Source organism: Sinocyclocheilus rhinocerous, unplaced genomic scaffold (genome assembly GCF_001515625.1).
Source record: "Sinocyclocheilus rhinocerous isolate Xijiao unplaced genomic scaffold, SAMN03320098_v1.1 scaffold4379, whole genome shotgun sequence".
Taxonomy (NCBI): domain Eukaryota; kingdom Metazoa; phylum Chordata; class Actinopteri; order Cypriniformes; family Cyprinidae; genus Sinocyclocheilus; species Sinocyclocheilus rhinocerous.
This window is the reverse complement of record NW_015655640.1, coordinates 30,659-52,534: the sequence shown is the minus strand read 5'-3', so window position 1 is coordinate 52,534 and position 21,876 is coordinate 30,659. Positions and strand designations below refer to the sequence as shown.

General features: G+C 35.7%; 2 protein-coding genes across 3 annotated transcripts in view; both read right to left on the bottom strand.

The window, feature by feature from the left end:
- Positions 1–3,143: 3,143 nt before the first annotated feature.
- LOC107718857 (serine/threonine-protein kinase PLK4) lies at positions 3,144–14,347 on the bottom strand. Its single transcript, XM_016526093.1, has 17 exons — positions 14,123–14,347; positions 13,311–13,406; positions 13,170–13,211; positions 12,651–12,707; positions 11,526–11,640; positions 10,336–11,317; positions 10,094–10,179; positions 8,205–8,557; positions 7,960–8,064; positions 7,015–7,117; positions 6,723–6,872; positions 6,515–6,648; positions 5,390–5,484; positions 5,162–5,288; positions 4,909–5,052; positions 3,852–3,958; positions 3,144–3,627 (listed from the first exon to the last, which is right to left on the bottom strand). The coding sequence occupies exons 1-17, from the start codon at positions 14,150–14,152 to the stop codon at positions 3,528–3,530; spliced, it is 2,826 nt and encodes a 941-aa protein (XP_016381579.1). The 5' UTR covers positions 14,153–14,347; the 3' UTR covers positions 3,144–3,527.
- A 1,161-nt stretch (positions 14,348–15,508) lies between these two features.
- The window catches only part of LOC107718856 (heat shock 70 kDa protein 4L-like), a 34,342-nt gene continuing 27,974 nt past the window's right edge, over positions 15,509–21,876 (bottom strand). The window contains exons 14-19 of one of the 2 annotated variants that reach the window (XM_016526091.1): positions 21,535–21,669; positions 20,116–20,241; positions 19,792–19,899; positions 18,247–18,366; positions 17,515–17,679; positions 15,509–16,445 (exon numbers count right to left, since the gene is read on the bottom strand). In XM_016526091.1, the coding sequence (XP_016381577.1) occupies positions 16,269–16,445; positions 17,515–17,679; positions 18,247–18,366; positions 19,792–19,899; positions 20,116–20,241; positions 21,535–21,669 (831 nt within the window). In that variant the 3' untranslated portion in view covers positions 15,509–16,268. The remainder of the gene's footprint in view (positions 16,446–17,514; positions 17,680–18,246; positions 18,367–19,791; positions 19,900–20,115; positions 20,242–21,534; positions 21,670–21,876) is intronic. The other variant, XM_016526092.1, reaches the window with a different exon arrangement.

The window sequence follows — 21,876 nt, the reverse complement described above, 5'->3', positions numbered from 1 at the left end:
CTCAGTGGTAGAAGATATTCTGGCATCTACATATAGCTTTGTCCTAAAAAAAAAAAAACGTAAGCACTAATGATAAGAACTGAAATATGTTCTTAAGAGTGCTCAGGGTGTTGCCTTCTAATACAACAAATTCAATACATGTACTTTTTAAATAATGTTTTAAATGATAAATTCATCTATTTATTAATTTTTAAGTAGAGACACCTTTAAAAGGTTATGCATGGGTGAAATGTGTTCAGTTTAACAACATTTGTAGCTAGATTAGTTTAATAATTAGTGAATCTATCAATATTAACCATCATTGGAGAACTTACTTGCTGGTAACTATCTGGCAACCCAGTAATTTGACATGGAAGAACATACTGTAGTAGTAATACGTATTAAATATTATAATAATTAAGTATTATAAATATTGAACATCTTACCTTTTAGGATTTAACAAAGTAGCTTTCAAATGTTATTTATGATGAATACAAATTATAAATGGATAAGAATAAAGCAACATTTTCCAAGTAAGAAGAAAACAATAGGAGCCAATAATTTTTTTCTTAATAATATTTTATAAGTGCAGCTCTAAGTCTTTAATTCAGTGCAAGTCTATGAGATTTTTTTTGATCACATGGGGGGAAAAAATGCAATCGATTGCTTAGAAAATATCAACAAATCTCTCATCAACAATTTATGTTTTGATTGCTCGAGTAACTCGACCAGCCCAACCTGTCTAGATTAGCTCAACCAATAGCGTATCCATTACCCAACCAATAGCAGACAGGGGTACCGTTTGGAGCAACCCATTTAAAACTTGCAAAATGTGTTATTTTTGCTATATTATTTAGTGTCATCCGAGTCACAGAATTTGCACACTTCTTTAAATCAGATGCACAGCCTGTCAACCTAAACAACCATTTCTGCTTATGAGACACTTCCACAAAAACCAGTGTCTTAATATGTATCTTATGTTAACCTACCTCTCTGCTGCACTGTATTACACAACCTTCCTGGATCTTTCTCAACCACAGTTCAAAGTACATTCTAACATGCACAATGAAGAAAACATCACCATGCATGAGCAAGCCCGTTACACCTTTTAATTCAAACAACTCGATCCACCGATCCATCAGGCAACAGACTGATACTGCAGAGAAAACAGCTGTTTCAGATGAACCGCTGACCACAAGTGCAGCAGGCACCTGCTGTGCTCTTCCATGGAAACACATGCAGGATGAGATCCAGGCCGATGTATCTATGGTCGACAATTTAATTATGCGAGTTCAAACATTGAAAGCATAAAGGACAAGTTCGGAGCTTCAGTCTAAAAATAAATCAATGCATCAAATGCGAGTTTAAAGGTTCTAGTCGAATAATCGACAAAAAGTTGTAAGTCTGAAGATTCGAAAATTCGATGAATCACAGACCAGGTCGACTGTGATTCGAAGATTCGATGCTTCAAGAGAGAGCTGAAACTTTCCGATCGTTAGAAAGCGCCGTGATGCCCACCAATGCTGTCCAGGAAGGCAGCTCACTAGGATTGAAGACAGCCCATGATTATATTCCGGTTTAAATCTTACTCTCAATGCATCATTGCTTCAGAATAGAAATACAGCTGAATCTGCCCTTTATATATATTCTGCTCATTTTTGAAAACAGAAAGCAATACTAGTGACCCCGGAATGGACTCGTGAAATCCGCCATAAACAACCCATTCAACAGCAACGCAAACAAGCTAGCACTCCACCTACTTTCAGATTCAGATCATCTCAAGTCTCACTGATGGATGTCAGAAATCTTCAAGTCGTGTTTTTTCCCCTGTGGACACACTGAAAGAGCAGATGCAGCAGGGTAAATACCTGTCTAGCGCATGTTTTGGGGCTCCGATCGGATAGCAGTTAGCTAGCTGGAGGGCAGTCTGGTCTCCATGACTCGTGTTGCTGTCTGTCTGTCGCTGAGACTGAGAATTAAAGGCGCTCTGGTGATGATCAGATGGATCGAATGCGATCTGCTCTCAATCCAGACACCTAGAGAGCGAGCACAGCCTCCTCCTGAGGTGGGGCTGGGCTCAGTTCAGTCCGGATCGCGCGCGCGTGTGTATGTTCCTCCTAAAGCATGACAGGAGGTTTGTGGCGCCGCTGAATCCGCTGTGAATTATGCCGCAAGGGGGCGCCAGTGCAACGCAGTCTCTCACCATGAGAAGTTCATGTCTGACTGTCACTCGTGTAGTTGTTTTTGCGCTGATTTATGTTTGAGAATGAAATGGAAAATAGTTGTTCAAAGTGTCTTATAAAAAAGTTGACCGTTATAAATCAGGCTTTGTAAACAACAGGTGTTGTATTTATTGTATACAAAATAATAAAATTTCCTTGGTAATGTTTGATCTTAAGATCCTAAAACAGATGAAGTTCTTATGTTTCAGTGTCTGGATATGTTGGGTATATTACTTACAAAAAAATTGGGTATAAAAACTTACAACTCATCTCATTCACAGTAATAAAAATCCTCTCTAGACAATATATTTATTGTATTAAATTATTCGAACATAAATAGAAATATACAAATACAAATGTTGAATATATATATTATATTCAACATTTATAATAATTGGAAATGTTTATTGATGACTAAATTAGCATATTATAGTGGTTTCTAAAGGAACATGTGACACTAAAGCCTTTTAAAAAGAAAATAGCTACTTAAATTGTAATAATATTTCAGAATATTACAATATTTTACTGTATTTTTGATAAAAACAAATGCAGCCTTTGGGAAGCATAAGAGAATTCTTAAAAAAAAAAAAAACAGACCCCAAATTTTTAAACAGTATTTATTTTTTAAACATTATTTTATAAATAGAATAATAAACTCAATAAATGTACTATTATGAAAAAATAAAATAAATGCACTACCATGATTATAACTACAAGTGCGTCACAAATTTACTTTTTTTTTTACAACAAAAAAAATAATACTTTGTGCATGAGATTTTTTTTGCATTGCAACAGGAAACTGAAATATCTTTATTAAAAAAAATATTAATAAAAAAATATATATTCTTATATAATATAAGAATATACATTCTTACCTTTAGATTTTGGAGTGAAAGACTACAATATCTTGTCAGTTTGCATTTTGTCATTATCAGTAAGCAGCTGAACAGTATGATAAATCCTGCCCACATGTGCTTTAAATAAACACAGAAGACACAAAAAAGCAATAATACACCAGGAAGCAGATGTTTAATGCTTGTATGTTTGTACAGCTAACATTTCATTGAAGTGCTGAGTCGAACTGGTACACAAAAATAAAGGCACTACGCACAAACTTAATACACAACACGAAGACAGGAAGCCCATTATGTACAACATAAAAAATATATCATTTTCATAATCTTTGGGACTATATGTACAAATGTTTAAAAAATGTATTTACAAACACTCAAAGCACATTTATGAGAATATGACGTAAAAAAGCAGAAGTGCTTCCGACAGCGATGCACAGATCATATGAACAGGTTTATTTGTGTTCAGGGCTCATCAGCATCTAACAGCAGGACTGGCGAGGAGGCCCAGGATGGTGGAGAGACAGTGGAGCTTCTCTTTGACCAGCTCTGGTAACTTCTCATTCTCTTTATACCTGAAACAAAGAAACAAAAAACATAAGAATTCAGAACAGTATCTCTGCCAGCATTCATTCTTAAACACAACATAAAATCAAAAACAGACCTCAATTACAGTCTTTTAAATGTCCTTGGCCTTGTTTTGCAATTAACAAAATTATATGCAATTGGATTATGCAGTATAGAAGTCCCATACATTGCAAATGCAGTTTAATATTTGTTTCTTAATAACAAGCTGTACCTGGTGATGTGTCCATCAGGGGAAGTAAAAGTGATGCAAGAGACACCAACTTGGACCATCAGCTGGGATCCATCATTAAACTGAACCCATACCTCACCAGTAGTTAACTAAAAATATTAATAAATAAACACACTTAAATGCTACTACTATTACATACATACACACACACACACACATACATATACACACACATATATAACATATATATATACATATATAATTAATTGAATTCATTAAAAATATTTTTATAGTATTTGAGAGATAATGAGATATAATAAATAAAAATAAATAGTGATAATGAATAATAAATAACAAAAAATACTAACACATCAATAAGTTAATAAATAATAATAATAAAATAATAAGTAATTTTTTATATACATATATGCAAAACACCGTTCAAAAGGTTGTGAACAGTACAAAAGAAATGGATACTTTTTGAAAACAAATAGCAGTGTATACATAGACACACACAGTTCCTTGTTTTCAAAAAGTGTATATATGTGTGTGTGTGTGTGTGTGTGTGTGTGTGTGACCCTGGACCACAAAATCAGTCATAAGTAGCATGGGTATATTTGTAGCAATAGCCAACAATACATTACATTTTGTACAATACACAAAATTATCGATCTTTGTTTTATGCCAAACATCATTAGGATATTAAGTAAAGATATTTTGTAAATATATCAAAACTTAATTTTTGATTAGTAATATGCATTGCTAAGGACTTAATTTGGACAACTTTAAAGGCGATTTTCTCAGTATTTAGATTTTTTTGCACCCTCAGATTCCAGATTTTCAAATAGTTGTATCTCGGCCAAATATTGTCCTATCATAATAAACCATGCATCAATGGAAATCTTATTATTTATGGATAGCTTTCAAATGATGTATAAATCTCAATTTAGTAAAAAATTGACCCTTATGACTGGTTTTGTGGTCCAGGGTCACATATATATTACACACACTCATTATTAATTAGAATTATTTACCTAAAAATAACAATTAAAAAAATAAAAAAGTAAATCTTTCTAAACTATCCAGTCAAACACTTTACCTGAGAAGCCCAGCCAATGTTAGGCACAAAAATGGACTTGAGCACCTTTCCTGTGTTAACGGTGCGTTCATCTTTGCCTGATTGGGGTGAGCTGCCTTTAGCCACACTAGCTGTGGTGAAGTCCGATCCCGCATAGGAAATCATCTAGAGGGAAAGACATAAGATACTGAATGAAACATTTCAGTTCAAAGTGGGACGCACTCTGAAATCCTGAAACTGATGTGCTTTGGGTTAATGTGCATGCATGACGTACTGATGGCGTGATGTGGGGTGGCTGGGGCGGACTGAGGCACACCTGAGCCACCTCTGCAGGTGCTGCTGGGCAAGACTCAGACGAACACGGAGGCTGAGAAGCTGAAAAGGCTGGATTGGTGGCTCTCCTGGTGAAGAATAAGATGGTGAATGAGAGACGAACTTCATGCATGACTTTTAATCTCAACCAAGAGGGTTTTTAGCTCTAGTGACAGATTTTAAGCCTCACCTGCCGATAGTGATGGGAAAGAATGGAGTGTTTTTAGCGCTTCTCTGCTCCTCGGCAGTGATGGCCGCTTCCAAAGACAGACACATTCGATGCCCCTGAGAAAAACACCAAAAAACAAGTTTGAATCTTGGTAGGGCTGCCACTAACGACTATTTTTATTTCGATTAATCTGTCGACTAATTAATCGATTAATCTAAACGATTAATTTCCCACACCAAAAAAAAACAAAATTTTACCTAAGAATATTTTATTAAACTATATTTTATTAAACCAAATGAAATCCTTTTTTTAAAGCAAAAGTAAAGTGCATCCATCTCATAGTCCAAATCACTGAAATCAAAGTTCAGTATTATAGTGTAAGAATGACAACATATCCACGTGAAAATTTAATGGAACCATTAAAATGGAATCCAGAAAATAATGGAAAACAGAATTTGGTACAGATAAAACTGTAAAACTCAATTAATTAGAAAGGCTTTTTGATTAATAAAATTTAATTTAACCATTTAACCAGAAAAATCATGTTGCGTTCCCAGATGAACGTTATAATAAACCCAAACTCACAACAACATGCAGAGATGGAGTTTGAGACGCTCCACACATGTAAATGATATCAGTTCCTGTGGAACTACTGTGAACACAGCCGCTGTATGACGCATGTACTTAACCTACACGCATGTAAATAATTAAAGCGCACATACTGTATTAGAATGGCATTGCATATAATTAATTCAATCGTAGCGTTTGTGAATTCACAATTATGCTTCATTATGATTTTTAAATGGGTTTAATATATCATGCAGCCTTGAGAAACAGTCTAATGTTTTTTATGGATTCTCGTCTGTGAAATGCGCCACTTCCGGTATTTTGCGGGTTAGTCGACGCGAGCAAAATGAAGTCGAGGATTTTTAAAAATCGAATAGTCTAAAAAAATCGACGAATCGCAACAGCCCTAAATCTTGGTTAGCATTGTAATAGCAGGAAGAGCAATGTAGCAAGCAGTACCACCTGACCTTTGAGAGTCGTAAAATAAACATGCAAGCATTGAATGTGCACCTATCAAAATCCAGAACATCAATGTCATGCTTTCACACAGTAGAAAAACATGATGCATTGATGCAGTACCTCCTCAGAGAGCTCCATGTAGAGTCTGCACTCAGGACTCAGTCCGCTCAGCCCAACGTCACCCTTCACCGTATACGATTTCCCGTTCTTCTCCACCAAACGCACCTGCTCGCTCGTCTTATGGGTTTTTGCACCTAAAGGACGAAAACAAAAGATTCTTAAATCGGCTACACTCTGCACTACACACTGAATCATCTGTGTTGCTCACCATCGTAGAAGCACACCTCCAGGTCTGCATTAGGAGTGTTCTCCATCAGCATGCACTTGGCAAATTTTGTGTACAGTGTGACTTTAGGGGTCTTTGATTTCACCAACTGGACAAACTTCGTGGCATGCTGATATTTCTTCCAGTATTTTTCTGCAGTAAATGCAAGCAAGTTTAATGCCATGCTTTTCATGTTAATAGAGTTAGCTGAGAAACGGTGTTGAATAATAATGAATATTTTAAACACTTTCAAACGTTTGTCATCACTTTACTGAAGTCTTGTGTGGTGCTGTACCTGGTAAGTCCTCATAGCTGCAGATGAGAATGTCTTCAGGGGGTGAGGGGGGGTGGTCCAGCACAGGGAAGCCTTTCCCTTCATTGGGCTGATACACTGTCACCTAACAACACAGTTGATAACAAAAAGAGCATATGAATTAGAGATTGTCAGATCTCTTTAGAATTTTTAATCATTAGGCTACGATGTTAAAAACAAAATATGCATTCTTCTTTTTGCCCTTCTTATTATTCATGCTACAACAATAATAAATGCAATATGCAAATCTGCTTTGCAATCCAAATAGATGAATTACAAAAATGATCTGAAAATAAACATTTTTGATAAATCTTTTTTTTTTTCTGAGATGGGCTGCACTACTGTTTAAACGTTAGGGGCCAGTAAGACTTGAAATTTTCTATTTATCAAATTTCCTGGCAAAAATGTAATACGGTTAAATAGTTAAAGTGTATTCAACATTGATAATAATCATTCATAGAAATGTTTCTTGAGCAGCAAATCAGCATATTAGAATGATTTCTGAAGGATCATGTGACACTGTAGTCTGGAGTAACGGCTGCTGAAAAGGTAATTTTTAAAAGAAAATTGATTTTTGATCAAATAAATGCAGTCTTGGTGAGAATAAAAGACTTCTTATATATTCAGAAATCATTCTAATATGGTGATTTGGTGCACAAAAACATTTCTTGATATTAATGTTAAAAACAGTTGTGCAGCGTAATATTTTTGTGACTGATACAATTTTCTTTGATGATAGATAGAAAGTTTAAAAGAACAATTTATTTGAAATAGAAATCTTACATTATAACATTATACTTGTCCTTACAGGCACTTTTGATCAATTTAATGCATCTCAATACAATTCTTACTGACCCCAAAAATGTGTACAGTAGTATGTATTCCATCAATCACATTAAAATAATTATTGAGTTTTTAGTCCCTCACCATGGATCCATCACAGGATATCCTAAGTACTTCTTTGACTCTCTCCTGAGCTCCTTGTCCCTTCAGCAGCTCCATACACACCTCTCCAGAATCCAGGATACTGACCTAAAGAGGAAATACACACCCTGTTACATCATGTTCTAAATCAACAATTCTAGCTTATAACTTACAGGGCCCACCGCAAGCAACTTAAAGTGAGACGGGCGTATGGTTTCACTAGGCAAGACATAAATGGCTTGACTCACCACAGCGTTTTTGGTCTTTTGTCTAATAGGCTTGAGTCTGGCAGCACAGAGTGGAGGGAAGCTCTTCTTAGGGCACACTTTCTCCTTCTCTGTGTTTGCTTTGCCTTTGGAGAGGGGTGGACCCAGAAACGGTGTGTCCGAGTAGCCCTGAGATTCTGACACGTGTCCTGATCCAAACCCATCTTCCCTGCAGGGCCCTGGATTGTTGTCGGGGAAAAGGTTTGGTTGCTGCTGAGAGTGAAGGCCGCTGGGCTTGTCACTGCAGGAGGTTTGTGTCCCGACCGGCCCTCGTCCAGATGGGAAACTCCCACTGCTGCTGTGACTGCTCAGGTCTGCCGGCCTCTTGAACGGCTCTAAAAGTAAAAATGTTTTGAGGTTTAAAATGTCTCAATATGGGGGCGCCATATATAAATGTCTAAATATGGAAAACTTTCAAAGTCGTAATAAAAAGATACCTCACCCAAAAACAAAAGCATTCTAGCATCATTTACCGATGTCCTTCTAAACCTGTATGAATTTCTTTCTTCCATTCAGCAAAAAAAGTGTTCTGAAGATTATTCACATTGATGTTTTCCATATAACCATAAACGCAATTTATATGTCTCAAGAATTATATTTCAAGTCTTATGGAGCTAAATAAAAACTTTGAGTAAAATCAAAATGTAAGTTACTAGACTCTGGCATAGCTTTTAAAATCTCATTTATGTTTGTGTATATTTAAACATGACACCTCATGAAGTGCCAAAACAAGTTTGGCATCATTGATGTTAAACAGCACTGCTTCTCTCATGTTCCGTTTCTTAGAAAAATCTATGATATAGCTTCAGGAGATTGAAAATATAGTGCATGGAATACATACCGCATGGACTACTTTAATGAGGTTTTTATACTTTTATGATACTTTTGGCAGTGTGAATCGGCATGTACTCTCATTGTACTAAATTAAAAGCATGGACACGCTACAAAATATCTCCAACGGTTCAAAAACATAAATATAAAATTGAAGAGAGCCTTGCTACGCATTTTGACGTATTTTCCTGCGCCATCGTTACTAAGCAACGGGGTAAACAGCTGTTGGCTTGATGACTCAAACGAACCGCGGTTCGGACCCAACCAATCGAACCAAGTGTGAAAGCACCCTATATTCTAGAGAATCATGGCCACAATTTAAGTAAATTAAAACAAGGGAACAGTTGGCACCAATAGCTGTTGCGTTACTGGCGTCCCGAGTTCGAATCCCGGCTCGAGGACCTTTCCCAATCCCATCTCCCTCTCCCACTTCTCTTCCTGTCTGCTCTACACTGTCCTGTCCTAATTTTAAAAAAAGACAAAAATAAATAAAAAAAAAAATAAAAAAAACGAGAACAAATTAGTACAACATGACAAAGATTTATATTAAATAAGGGAACTTATAATCAAACATGGCCACTAATTACGAAGTAATTCATTCTTAATTTATGGCCACAATATCTACTGAAGTTTTTATTTTTATATTTTCTGTTAATTTTAGTTAAATTTAGTTACTGTTTTTGTAACTTTTTTCAATCTTTTTGTAAATTGTATTCGTTTTTGTGGGATTTTAAATATCTTTAGTTATTTATTTATTTCAGTTTTAGATGTTTTAGTACATATTTTAGTGCAAGTTAAACTAAATGAAAATTAGAAATGTTTTCTGGGCAACTGGCTGAAATAAAATAACTAGTATATTTTATTTGAAGTAATTTTGTTTTATATTTTGTTAATGGTTTTAGTTAACTATAATAACCCTGGTCATGTGCGGGGCTCCACAGGTTTAGAATGACACAAGAGTGAGTAAACGATGCCAGAATGTTAATTTTTGCTGAAATATTCTATTAAAAAAAAGCTCAGAATTCTGATGGGAATATTACCATCACTGCTGAACCAGGCCTGCGATTGAGAATCAGGCATTGGTGGTCTCATTGAATGGGTGGATGTAGAGAAAGATGATCCCAGACTGAGGAAGAGGGGAGAAAAAAAAACACAAAAGCACTAATTACAAAAAAATACTTATTTATAATGTAATAATGCTGAAATGCAAATATGCCAACTGCACTCAATGCATTATTAAACTGTATTCATTTTTTATAGAATATATCGCACCGCCTCTTACTTTGCAGGCTGTTTTACAGGTGGAGAAGGCAGGCGCCTATGCTCAGAGTAGCCATGGGGCATGTTTCTGTAGCTGGAGGTTGATGGAAATAATCGTCCGGACCCTGGAAGCATCTCTTCCGAGTGGCATCTCTCCAGCTCCGCCTCCTGTGGAGTGTTGCTAAATCCAGCGCCGGATCGATCTGATGAATGAGCCCGTCTCAAGTAGCGAGAATGAGGCCTTCCGCTGTCAGCACCCATGGGAACTCTACCAATACCCATCCTTGATAAATCACCTTGCAAATGTGGCTGCCAATCTTGCCCGCTCTTAAAACTGGAGCTGGTGGAATGATGGGAGTGGCTGGGGATCGGCGCCATGCGATTGGGCAAGGGCTGTCCAATCACCTGCCTTGTTTTCCTCTGTAGCCGGCTGCTGCTGCTGCTATTGGTGGCGTTGGAGGCTGTGGATATGGTGGCTATGCCGCTGTCTATGGACCCTCCATCACTGCTCCCAGAGTCTTTGCTTACGGTGGGCCCGGTTTGAGTCATAAATGGGTGGTCCAGCACTGCGGAGAGACTGGGCCTGAGGGCCGGGTTCTTTTGCAAGAGCTGCTGAATCAGGTCCTGAGCTTCTGCTGATATGTGAATGGGCATCTGATATTCTCCCAGAACCACCTTATTGAGGGTGTGTTTCACAGTGTCCGTGTCAAAGGGAGGTCTGCCCATGAGGAAGGCGTAAAACATGCAGCCCAGTGACCAAACATCCGACTCCAGGCCGTGAGCGCTGCGTGTAGCCACCTCAGGTGAAATGTAGTTTGGAGTGCCACACATGGTGAAGTGCTTCTCACTGGGAAGCTTGAGCTGAGTCGCCAAACCAAAGTCTGCGATTTTAATGTTCATGCTGGTGGTGAGCAGGAGGTTGGACAAGGTCAGGTCCCTGTGCATGATCCCATGAGTGTGGAGGTACAGCATTCCCTTCACGATCTGATGCATGAAGTGCCTCGCTGTTGATAAACAAAAATAAAAACTGAAAACAGTGTTTAAAGGCAAGACACAGCAATATCTTTGGCTGTAATTATGGCAAAGCTTTTTTTTACGTTCTTCAATTTAAAACAAAATGTATTGATTTTTAGCATTTTCACTTGGATTATTTTAATATATTAATAATTGTTTGTTCAAAAGTGAGTAAGTGCATGAAAGTGAAGCACTCACCCTCTTCCTCGGTGAAAGGTTTCTTCCTCTCCTTCAGGTAGCGGCTCATCTCCCCATTGTGACACATCTCCAGAACCAGGTACACATAATTACTGTCCTCAAAGTAATTGTACAGCTTGAGTCAGGAAAGAGAAAATAAGAGGATTAGTCAATATCTACTTTTTGAATGAAAATCCTTCAGGATGGCGGATTCCTCCAAATACTGCAAAATGCATAATATGCACAATAATATCATATTCCACAATTGCTGCATAAGTTATGCACATGCTGCATCTAGTTCTTTCTTCAATCCATATCTATATGACAGTATTGCAGTGCTGTTAGTAAGAAACATAAATGCAAAAATCAGAATTCTACTCATTACTCTATATTCTAATCTTATCAAATAATTTTTAATATTTTATATAATTTTATATTATCATGTCTATTAACACAGTCAGGGTTTCCACAATTTTTGTCCAGTGGATTCCTGACATGTCCACAGCATTTCCAGTTATTTTAACGATTATTTATTTATTATTTTGTTTTAAATCAAATATCAATCGTTTGGTGTAATACATTTACATTTAGTCATTTAGCAGGCTTTTTATTAACATTTTCATAATAAATACAACTTTTTCTAGTCATGCCAAGCCCTAAAACATTTTATCAGGTAGAAATTGTGAGTAAAAAAAAAATATATATATATATATTCTTTAAAATCCTTAACCTTAATCAGTAAAACATGGAAACTACTACAGCAGCAGCTGGAAAAGTCATGTAAATCCATTGGTTAAAAAGAGTGGGAACCTTAAAGAACAATCAGCTCTAAAAAGTTAATCCTAAAAAGTAATTTATGGAACAATTTATGTGGACAATGGGGTCTTGCAGTCAAAAAGGCTGAAAACCACTGCTGTAGCCAATGAATTAAGCAAAATAAAACCACTATAAAATCTTCCAGCATTTTTGTGTGACATTTTACGATTTTAATGACCTGTATAGAACTATACAATTCTTCTTTTACATTTAAAAATAAAACAAACTGTCAATATAATTGATTCAGATTCATTGTACACATGACATAACATGAGCATCAGTTGAACTGCAGTAAGTCTGGTGAGTCTGTGATGAGGGTTTAGGACTCACCTCAAGAACCGACGGATGCTTTAACCGACACTGAATCTCCACCTCATTAATGACTCTCTGAGTAAGAAACATAAATGCAAAAATCAGAATTCTACTCATTACTCTATATTCTAATCTTATCAAATAATTTTTAATATTTTATATAATTTTATATTATCATGTCTATTAACACAGTCAGGGTTTCCACAATTTTTGTCCAGTGGATTCCTGACATGTCCACAGCATTTCCAGTTATTTTAACGATTATTTATTTATTATTTTGTTTTAAATCAAATATCAATCGTTTGGTGTAATACATTTACATTTAGTCATTTAGCAGGCGCTTTTATCCAAAGCTACTTACAAATGAGGACAATGGAATAATTTTATTTTATAATATAATAGAATTATTAGTGTTCTAATGTCTTCAATAAGATCCTCACAAAGACTGATATCGTTCTACTTCTAAACCACTAATTCTCAACATGTTAAAATGGCTAAAACAGCTACAAAATTTAAATATTTCTTTCTTGTAATGACTCTCTGCACCATGCCAGCTTTGTGCATGGCCTTCTTGTCAATCTGCAAATACACATGGGGCACAGTGAACGGTTTTGAACAGATGCTGTACAACCACAACCCTGGCACTATGGTTAATTAAACAGCACAATGTACTCTTACCATTTTGATTGCCACCTCCAAGCCTGTGTTTACAGATTTTGCTCTGTACACGCATGCAAAAGAGCCTTTACCCAACAAGGTGAGAACCTTGAAGTCCTGAAACACAAGATAATTGTTTGCATTCGATGGCAGAATAACTGATATAAAATAAGATCATTTCAAGAGATCGATCTTGTCCCCTTGAGAGTTTCTTCGCCACTAAACCTCAGAATGAAATCTCCTACCTCGATTCTAAGATCCACAGATGAAGCCAAAATTCGGTCCTCATGTGGATCATTTGCTTTCGCAGTCATATTTAGCAGGAATGAATGAATCACTTCCAACATGTTTCATGCAGTGTTTCGATCACGGATCAAGGCGACAGCGCAAACGCAGCCCGTTGCACACAGTGTGCAGTGTTTGTTGACGCGTCGCTAGTTACCTGCATCTGACAGTGACATCTGTTCATCACTCTCCCGCTCTCCTCCCGCGACTCTACCTGACGCGCGTCGCCTAGCAACCGTCTCCACGCTCCTAATTCCCAAAACACTTTTGATGCACTAATTATACCGCAGAGGGATGAACAGAAGGCGAGGTCCAGAACCGGCTATCAGAATGACTTGCTGCTTTAAAATTATTAATTGAAGTTTCGTCTGTTTAACATTATGTTTTCAATGTTTCCCAAACTTGATAGAACGAAAGCAAAACAAACCTAACGTTACGTAAAGACGTACAAGGGAACATTTTAGCTGTTTTTGGGAACTTAAAATATACACAGAACCTTAGAATTTAATTAAATAGTCTATTGGGCTGTAAGCGGCCGCGCTTCTTACCTCAATCTTGTCACCGATTGAAACACTCATTTTCACTTCATAACCTCTTCAGTCCGACGATTCGGTGATTCTGTTCAAAATATCCTTATTTTTCCGTAAATGTGAGATGGTTTGACTTGAGCATGATGTATAAAAATGCATTTAATCGGTATATTTGTATTCCCTTCCAAAATGTTTGCATTTCCTCCATTTTGAAAAAGTCCGCCAGAAGAACGCGTAATGACGTGAGCGACGTCGCTGTGCAAACTGACCAATCGGTGATCAGATTATAGAATAAGTCAGCGTCTGTCAAAATAAAAGTCTTATGTACTACGTTCAAGAATAATTCCAATTAATGGTAATATGGTCTTGTTTATAGTTGCAAAAGTGCCTTCTCTATAATTAATAGCATAACAGATCCTGTTAAGTCAGGGATTCACAAACCTTTTTATCAGCCGAATTACCTATGAGATTGAAATTACATATGTGACCCTGGACCGCAAAACCAGTCATAAGGGTCCATTTATTTTTTAAATTGAGATTTATACATCATCTGAAAGATGACTAAATAAGCTTTGTTAGGACATGACAATATTTGGCCGAGATACAACTATTTGAAAATCTGGAATCTAAGGGTGCAAAAAAATCTAAATATTGAGAAAATCGCCTTTAAAGTTGTCAAAATGAAGTTCTTAGCCATGCATATTACTAATCAAAAATTGTTTTTTGTTTTTATTTAAATTTACAAAATATCTTCATGGAACATGATCTTTACTTAATATCATAATGATTTTTGGCATAAAAAAAATCAATAATTTGACCCATACAATGTATCGGCTATTGCTACAAATATACCGGTGCTACTTATGACTGGTTTTGTGCTCCAGGGTCACATATTTCAATTATTTACTGTAACAACACACACATATTCATGTTCACACATTCATTGTTCTTTGAAGTTAGTTAAAAGGTCACATGACTCGCAGTTAAAACTAAATATTTAAGCCTTTTTAGTAAGTGCTTTATTTTGATTATGTAAAATTATGTATTTATGTATAAGCATTTATTTGACATTTTTATGAATTAATATTAGCTTTACATGAACTCAGAACCCCCTCCAGTTCCACTGCAGTAATCCCAGTTTGGGAAACCTTGTGTTAAATTATTGTGGCGCATCAATTTAAAAATGTCTTGTGACTTATTGATTACTTAAATTAATGTAATGTATTTTTATGAAAAACTACACCATATTTAGAAAATATATAAAATTTAAATAAATAAATAAAAGTCCTGTAAGTGCTTCTAACACTTCTACAAACCCTCCTGCTCTTGTTTAGATTTTGTGGCTATAGAATTACATGTAAAATTTCTGCCACTGGCACAATAATTTAGATGGCAACAAACACATTCAGTCATAAAGGCATGTTTTATTATTTGTGATCATCAAACCTCAAGACTTGATATGGGACTGCATGAAAACTGGGAAAAAGGGAATGACCGGCTCAGAACATTCTACTTTCATATGACATTACGGAGCTGAAAGCAATTGAATTGCAATGTCAACAACAGGAGTGTACCTATATCTAAGCACCCATCAATTCAAATTACTAAAATAATATTTACAGGCTCTAGACAACACATCCTTTGGAAATTGATATATCAAATACAAATATAAACCATATATTTATATGTATTGCATACATATTTGCTAGTTTTTCCTCAATCTTATCGACTGATCAAACAGTATTTTGATTCATGTTCCCATAACAAGTTACCAAGTGATATGATTCACCTCAAGAATGCCTTTGGGTCTCCCAGAATGCATCACATTGTTCTAGAGATAGCTTTTTGTTAAGAGCGGCAGCATCGTTTCAGCTATTGAACTACATCTATTCTATATGATCCTATCGTGGTTGTCCAATCCCGGACTGCGTTTCCAATACAGCAGTAACATTCGAAGGACAGCCTGATCCAGTCCCTTAATAGGTACAAGAGAAAACCAACAGAGGAGCAGACTTCAACAAACAGATGCACAAATACAGCCAACTGAGTGGTGGACACAAAGAGAATGGTTCCAGCTATCGGTTCGGTGTAAGTCGAAAAGGTTTAATAGTGGCTTAAGTGAGAATGGCAGCAGAATCAGATGGTTGGTTGAGTGTGGAAGAGCTCAGTCCACCTCCATCTCTCCAGACGGAGGCTTCGTCTGCTGACTGCCTTTGCTGTCGGCACCTTGCTGTGCTGCGGGGCCGTTATGTGCCCCGTTGTTTTGGTCTCCCTCTTCTACAGACTCCTCAGTTCTGGGTTTGGGTCGATTGAGGACAGGATTGCAAACATCCTCTAATTCCTGCATTCCAACACAAAACAGATGGATTAATGTTTATATAAATGACTTTTTATTAAATGATGCAGTAGGTTGGGAGTGTTGTCAGCCAGTACCACAATATGAGGATTCTTTATGAAAGAACCAGACACAACCTGACAGTAACACATTGAGACAGATAATATTTTGCACCACAACAAAAATATATAAATAAATTGTAGTTTGCTTCGTTAAAAACAAATCTCAAAATTGTAACCACATTTCAAAATAATTAAGCATATTTTCCCCACAAATTGTCATGTACCGTAATGTAAAAAAAAATCTAATTCCCACTACTTTAATGCAAAATATATACAACAAATATTTAATTTAATTATACTACAACATATAACTAGACAGAGTCTGTCAAAATAAAAGTCTTACTTATATACTGATATTTTAAGGATACTATAAAATTGAATTTGAAAACTTAACTTTAGTTTTGTTTTGAGAATTTATACATCAAGGTTGTATTTGTTTTGCTGCCTTTTATTTATGCAAATTTCAACAAAGAAGAAAAAAAACATTTTCCCCACAAATTTTCATTAAAATTAAAAAAATATATATATATATTTTAAAAATCTACTTCTCATTACTTTAATGCAAAAATATTTACACATATTAGAAAAATAAAGTAAAAGTACCCCACAAATTTTCATTACCATAATGTCAAATATCTCATGACTTAATGCAAAATATATACTGTAAATATTTTAATTAATTCATTGTTTTAAGTATTTATGCAATTTTTAAATAAAATCATGTTACACTTTTTGTCATGATTCAGAACAATGGCAAAAAAAAGACATAATCATCAGTCATAACAATAAAGAATTTTTGAATGCAAAGTGACTACCTGTCATGAAAATAATATATTTTTCTTTATGCAAAATATAATGTCCTTTTTTTTTAAAAGACGCTTGGACATGATTTTGTGGGATCCACTCTTATTCATTATTTATTTAAAAAAACTGGTGTGATCATTCTAATGACAGGGCAAAATGTAATTGCGACGTGCAGCTTGACTGTATTTTTACTGTAAAAGTGCACAAACCTGAATCTTCTGAATGATCTCTGCTACTTGGACTGCTGGGTCTTGAGCGACTGTGAGTTTGCTCTGGGCATTCATCTTTGCATTCATCCAGCCTAAAGCTTCACTCACACTCTTCTCAACAACACTCATCTCCTCAGCGCTCAAGTGCTGGAAGCGCTCGTCCTGCTGGTCAAACGGCAGACATGACCACAGCATTTAATGCATCTCAGCTCCCATTCATTTCAGTAAAATCATTTTCAGTGCTAAGCATTATATTATCTTTAAGTGCATCAATATTGATGACGATCATGAAGATGAATATGATCAATTGTAATTAATGTAAAATGTTCTTAAGAATAAATAAGCCAATCTGAACAATGCTAAATATTGCTGTTACAAACACAATTAATCTGACAAAGATGTCACCTTGTAATAACAACATAAATGACCAAAGAAACTGATACAAAGGCACATAAAAAGGTACATTAAATAACTTGTAGATGGTGAAAAAAGTGTAAGTTATCAAAGTAATTAGGTAGATCTGTGCAAAGGAGTAATCCCAAATAAAACCAATTAATGTCTATAAAAAAGGAGGTTGCACATCACTCCAAGGCTTATACAAACACAACAGGCAAGAACTGTGCTTTCTAGTTGCAAAAACAAAAGCTTTTTAAATCATTTTCTATTAACAGAACTATACAATATCAAAAAGCTACATTTGTATCCACTGTGCCATTAAGCATTACAGCTTACCTTCTGTTTATACACGTCCACCGCCTTCATAAAAAGCTGAATTTTCTTGCCTAGCTCATCGAACGCTCTGGGTCGACCCTCATGCTCTCTGTACCGCTCTTCAATAGGCTCACCAAACTTCTACAAAAGACAAAGACAACATCCTGCTGTAACACATATTTCATGCAAATGAGTGTTTCATTTGACGAACTGACCCAAAAGAAGTACACTTTAGCATACTTTAAAAAAAGTTAACTTGTTACAGACTAGGGCCGCACAATTAATCGAATTTCTAATCGTAATTACAATCACAGATGACACAATTACGTGACTGTTCTAAGGCGCAATTACAAGAAAAAAAGTCCACTTACATTATTCTGCATGCTTAAGATGTGTGTTTTTTCTTTCTGCAGGTTATCTTAAAGGACTTTTGTCCATTGTTTTAATTTTAGTTTTAGTATAACATTATAATACCATGCATATTTTTACTTTTTTTAGTTAAAAAAAGAAACCAAAGCAATGTATAGCTGACATCAATCAATGGTATACAACTATTCAAAACATCATTCATTCAATATAAATTGTGCTAATCATATTTAATCACAATTACAATTTCAAGGGAATAATCAACAATTATGATTTTTGCCATAATCGTGCAGCCCTATTACAGACTACTTTTTTCAAGACTAGTGTAATTTTAAAGGCACAATAAGTAATTTTCACCGCTAGAGGGCGTGCATTCAAAATAAACCGAGACAAAGGCATAGTTTGATGATGCCGTGACTGAGTGTGGAATCATGGGAGTTGTGGTCTTCATCCCCACAGCCGATGCAATCCGACGGGACTCGGGCAGAAATCATGTTCATGGATGAGCTAATGATTTATTAACGTAGTAGAATGAAGCAGGGTGAGGCTGAAAGCCGTCGAAGCGAAACGCGTGACGCAGCGTGATTCTCGTAGCTTCGTAAAATTACGGTTGAACCCCTGATGTCACATGGATTATTTTACCGATCTCCTTGCTATGTTTCTGGACCTTGATCATGGTAATTACATTGCTGTCTATGGGAGAGTCAAAGAGCTCTCAGAATTCATCAAAAATATCTTAATTTGTGTTACGAAGATGAACGAAGGTCTTACGGGTTTAGAACGACATGAGGGTGAGCAATTAATGACAGAATTTTCATTTTTGGGTGAACTAACCCTTTAAGTGCAAAACGAATGTGAGATATTCATACACTTAACTGAATGTTAATTGCAATTAAATAAAAATGTATTGTAGTATAAGAAACTGTCATGAAAGTTTACTCTCTTTACAAACACTTATATGAAGTATATGTTCTGCAGGTACTGTTTTTGAAGATATACTTTCAAGATACAAGTGCATATTCACTTGCAATTAAAAATGTATTTTTTTAAGCTCCAGAGATGAAAACTGAATCACAGAATTAATAAATGAGATAAATCATGCAGAGAGAAAAATAAAATAATAATATAACTTAATGTATAAATAGTGCAAAATGTCACAATTGTAATAAACATGCATGACCCGAACACTAAAGCACCTACTTTGAGTTCAGACAGTTTGTCCTGATAGATTTCTTTCTCCTGGTCTTCTCCTTCTTCATACAGCCAGTTCTCTGTGTCCTCAAGCATTATGGTGAGTCGGTTACTTTCCTGCAAAGGAAGAACAGCAACACACATACATAGTAAGTCTTATCTGAGCTTCATTTTGGTAGCTGAGAATTTATAATGTTCTGTTCCAGGTATAAAATGATTTGAGATTTTGTGAACTGCAGAACTGGGGTAGATTATACAGAAAACAAAGCATAAGCGCCCTAGTGTCTTGACTGAGAACAACAGCTCCACATAACAAAGAGATTATGTGCTCACATCTTCAGTGACATATCTCTCATAGATGCCACACAGTTTGTCTCGCAGGTCGTAAACATACTCCTCCACAGCATTTTTAGCATCGTTTCTCTCCTTCTCCAGCTTGTCCTGTATGATCATTATTTTCTGGAAGAGAGAATGCAGTGAATATATATTTACAAACTGGATCATTGTAGCTTTTCACCCTAAGTCACAAAAATTCTCAAACACTATAACTATCCAGGGTCACACTTTATTTTACAGTGTCCTTGTTGCATATTACATGTAGTATAGTAATAACAGTAAATTATGCATAATTACATGCAACTAACACTAAATCAAACCCTAATCCTAACTCTACAGTAAGTAAATTTTTTAACTAATATTACTCAGTATTTAGCTTATACAAGCAAAATTAAAATAAGCTATAACCTTATTCAGATTATAAATGAGACATCAAACATACCCTTATGAAAAATAACTGTGCTCAACTGTACTGAATGTGCATTTGTAGTGTACTTCAAATCATAAAAGTATATTTTTTTTAAACTGTACTTGCGAGATTACACTTTCATCACTATCTGTCTTGAGAACATTTTTAGAAAATGGACTTTGTTATAATAATACTTTAATTATAATTTAACTGTAGTGTTATTCAATATTACATTTAAAGTCAATACATTTTAAATGTTCTAAATTGCAATTTCATAATTACAAATGTGTATATGCAATATGTTATGAAACCTTATCAATATCTGTCAGTTTTGGACTAGGTGACATTAGACAAATGTAGTTTTTAATAAAAATGACAAAGACAAACATTTTCTGCTTTGGAATCACAAGCACAGATGAATTGTGCACAAAAAGACCAAGAACGTACAGTATTAAGAAATTTTGTCAATTCATGATTTTTTGTTGACTAACAAAAATACAATAGCATAATGCTGTAATGCCAAAATTCAGCCTTGATTAAAGAGTTTTAACGTGTGAGATTACACAGCATTTGTTTTTTTAAAGCTAAAGGATGAATTAGTAAGTGTAGGACATGACTCTAATGCCTAGAGCAGTGCTGTCGCTTCACTGGCGAAATGATCTACTAATATCTTTTCCCTGAGGTCTGAATTGAGCTCTGTCATGGATATTTAGGGCAAACGCTAAATCCCTCATATGAGTTTAGCAACACGCACAGTACAAGATACAGTTGGTTCAGCTGGCAAGTGTTATAAACAGTAGCTACCAAGAGACAGATATAGTGAGTACATATAAACAAAATGAATTCAGCCTAAAGTGCAGAAAATGGGGCACCAATTTGAGATGAGAATCAAAAATGCACAGGGTGGTAAAAGAGAGCTGCTTTGAGCTGAGCTGAGTTAAATAAACTGCAACACTCCACATGTTCTCCAGGGAACTGAGGCAGACTGAAAGTGAATTATGACTTACTTCATATTCAACAAAGTTGTTGAGCACATCTCGATCCAGCTGTCGGGTGGTGTTGGTCAAAATGGGCAGATCAACACTCTTCACTTTTGACTTGGCTTTGCTACTGCTTGCACCTTGATCTTGTTTATCACCATCCTTTAAGAAAATAAGAAAATTTAAAAGATAATATACACAATTATCAAGAAACACGCAGACAGACAGATAGACAGACAGACAGACAGACAGACAGATAGATAGATAGATAGATAGATAGATAGATAGACAGACAGACAGACAGACAGACAGATAGATAGATAGATAGATAGATAGATAGATAGACAGACAGACAGACAGACAGACAGA

Coding starts and splice junctions, on each gene's coding strand:
- LOC107718857 (XM_016526093.1), bottom strand. CDS start 14,152: ATGAGTGTTTCAATCGGTGACAAGATTGAG. Junction 6,649..6,722: donor GGAGGTGTGCTTCTACGATG/GTGAGCAACACA, acceptor TTCGTCCTTTAG/GTGCAAAAACCCATAAGACG. Junction 5,485..6,514: donor ACATGGAGCTCTCTGAGGAG/GTACTGCATCAA, acceptor TGTTTTTCTCAG/GGGCATCGAATGTGTCTGTC.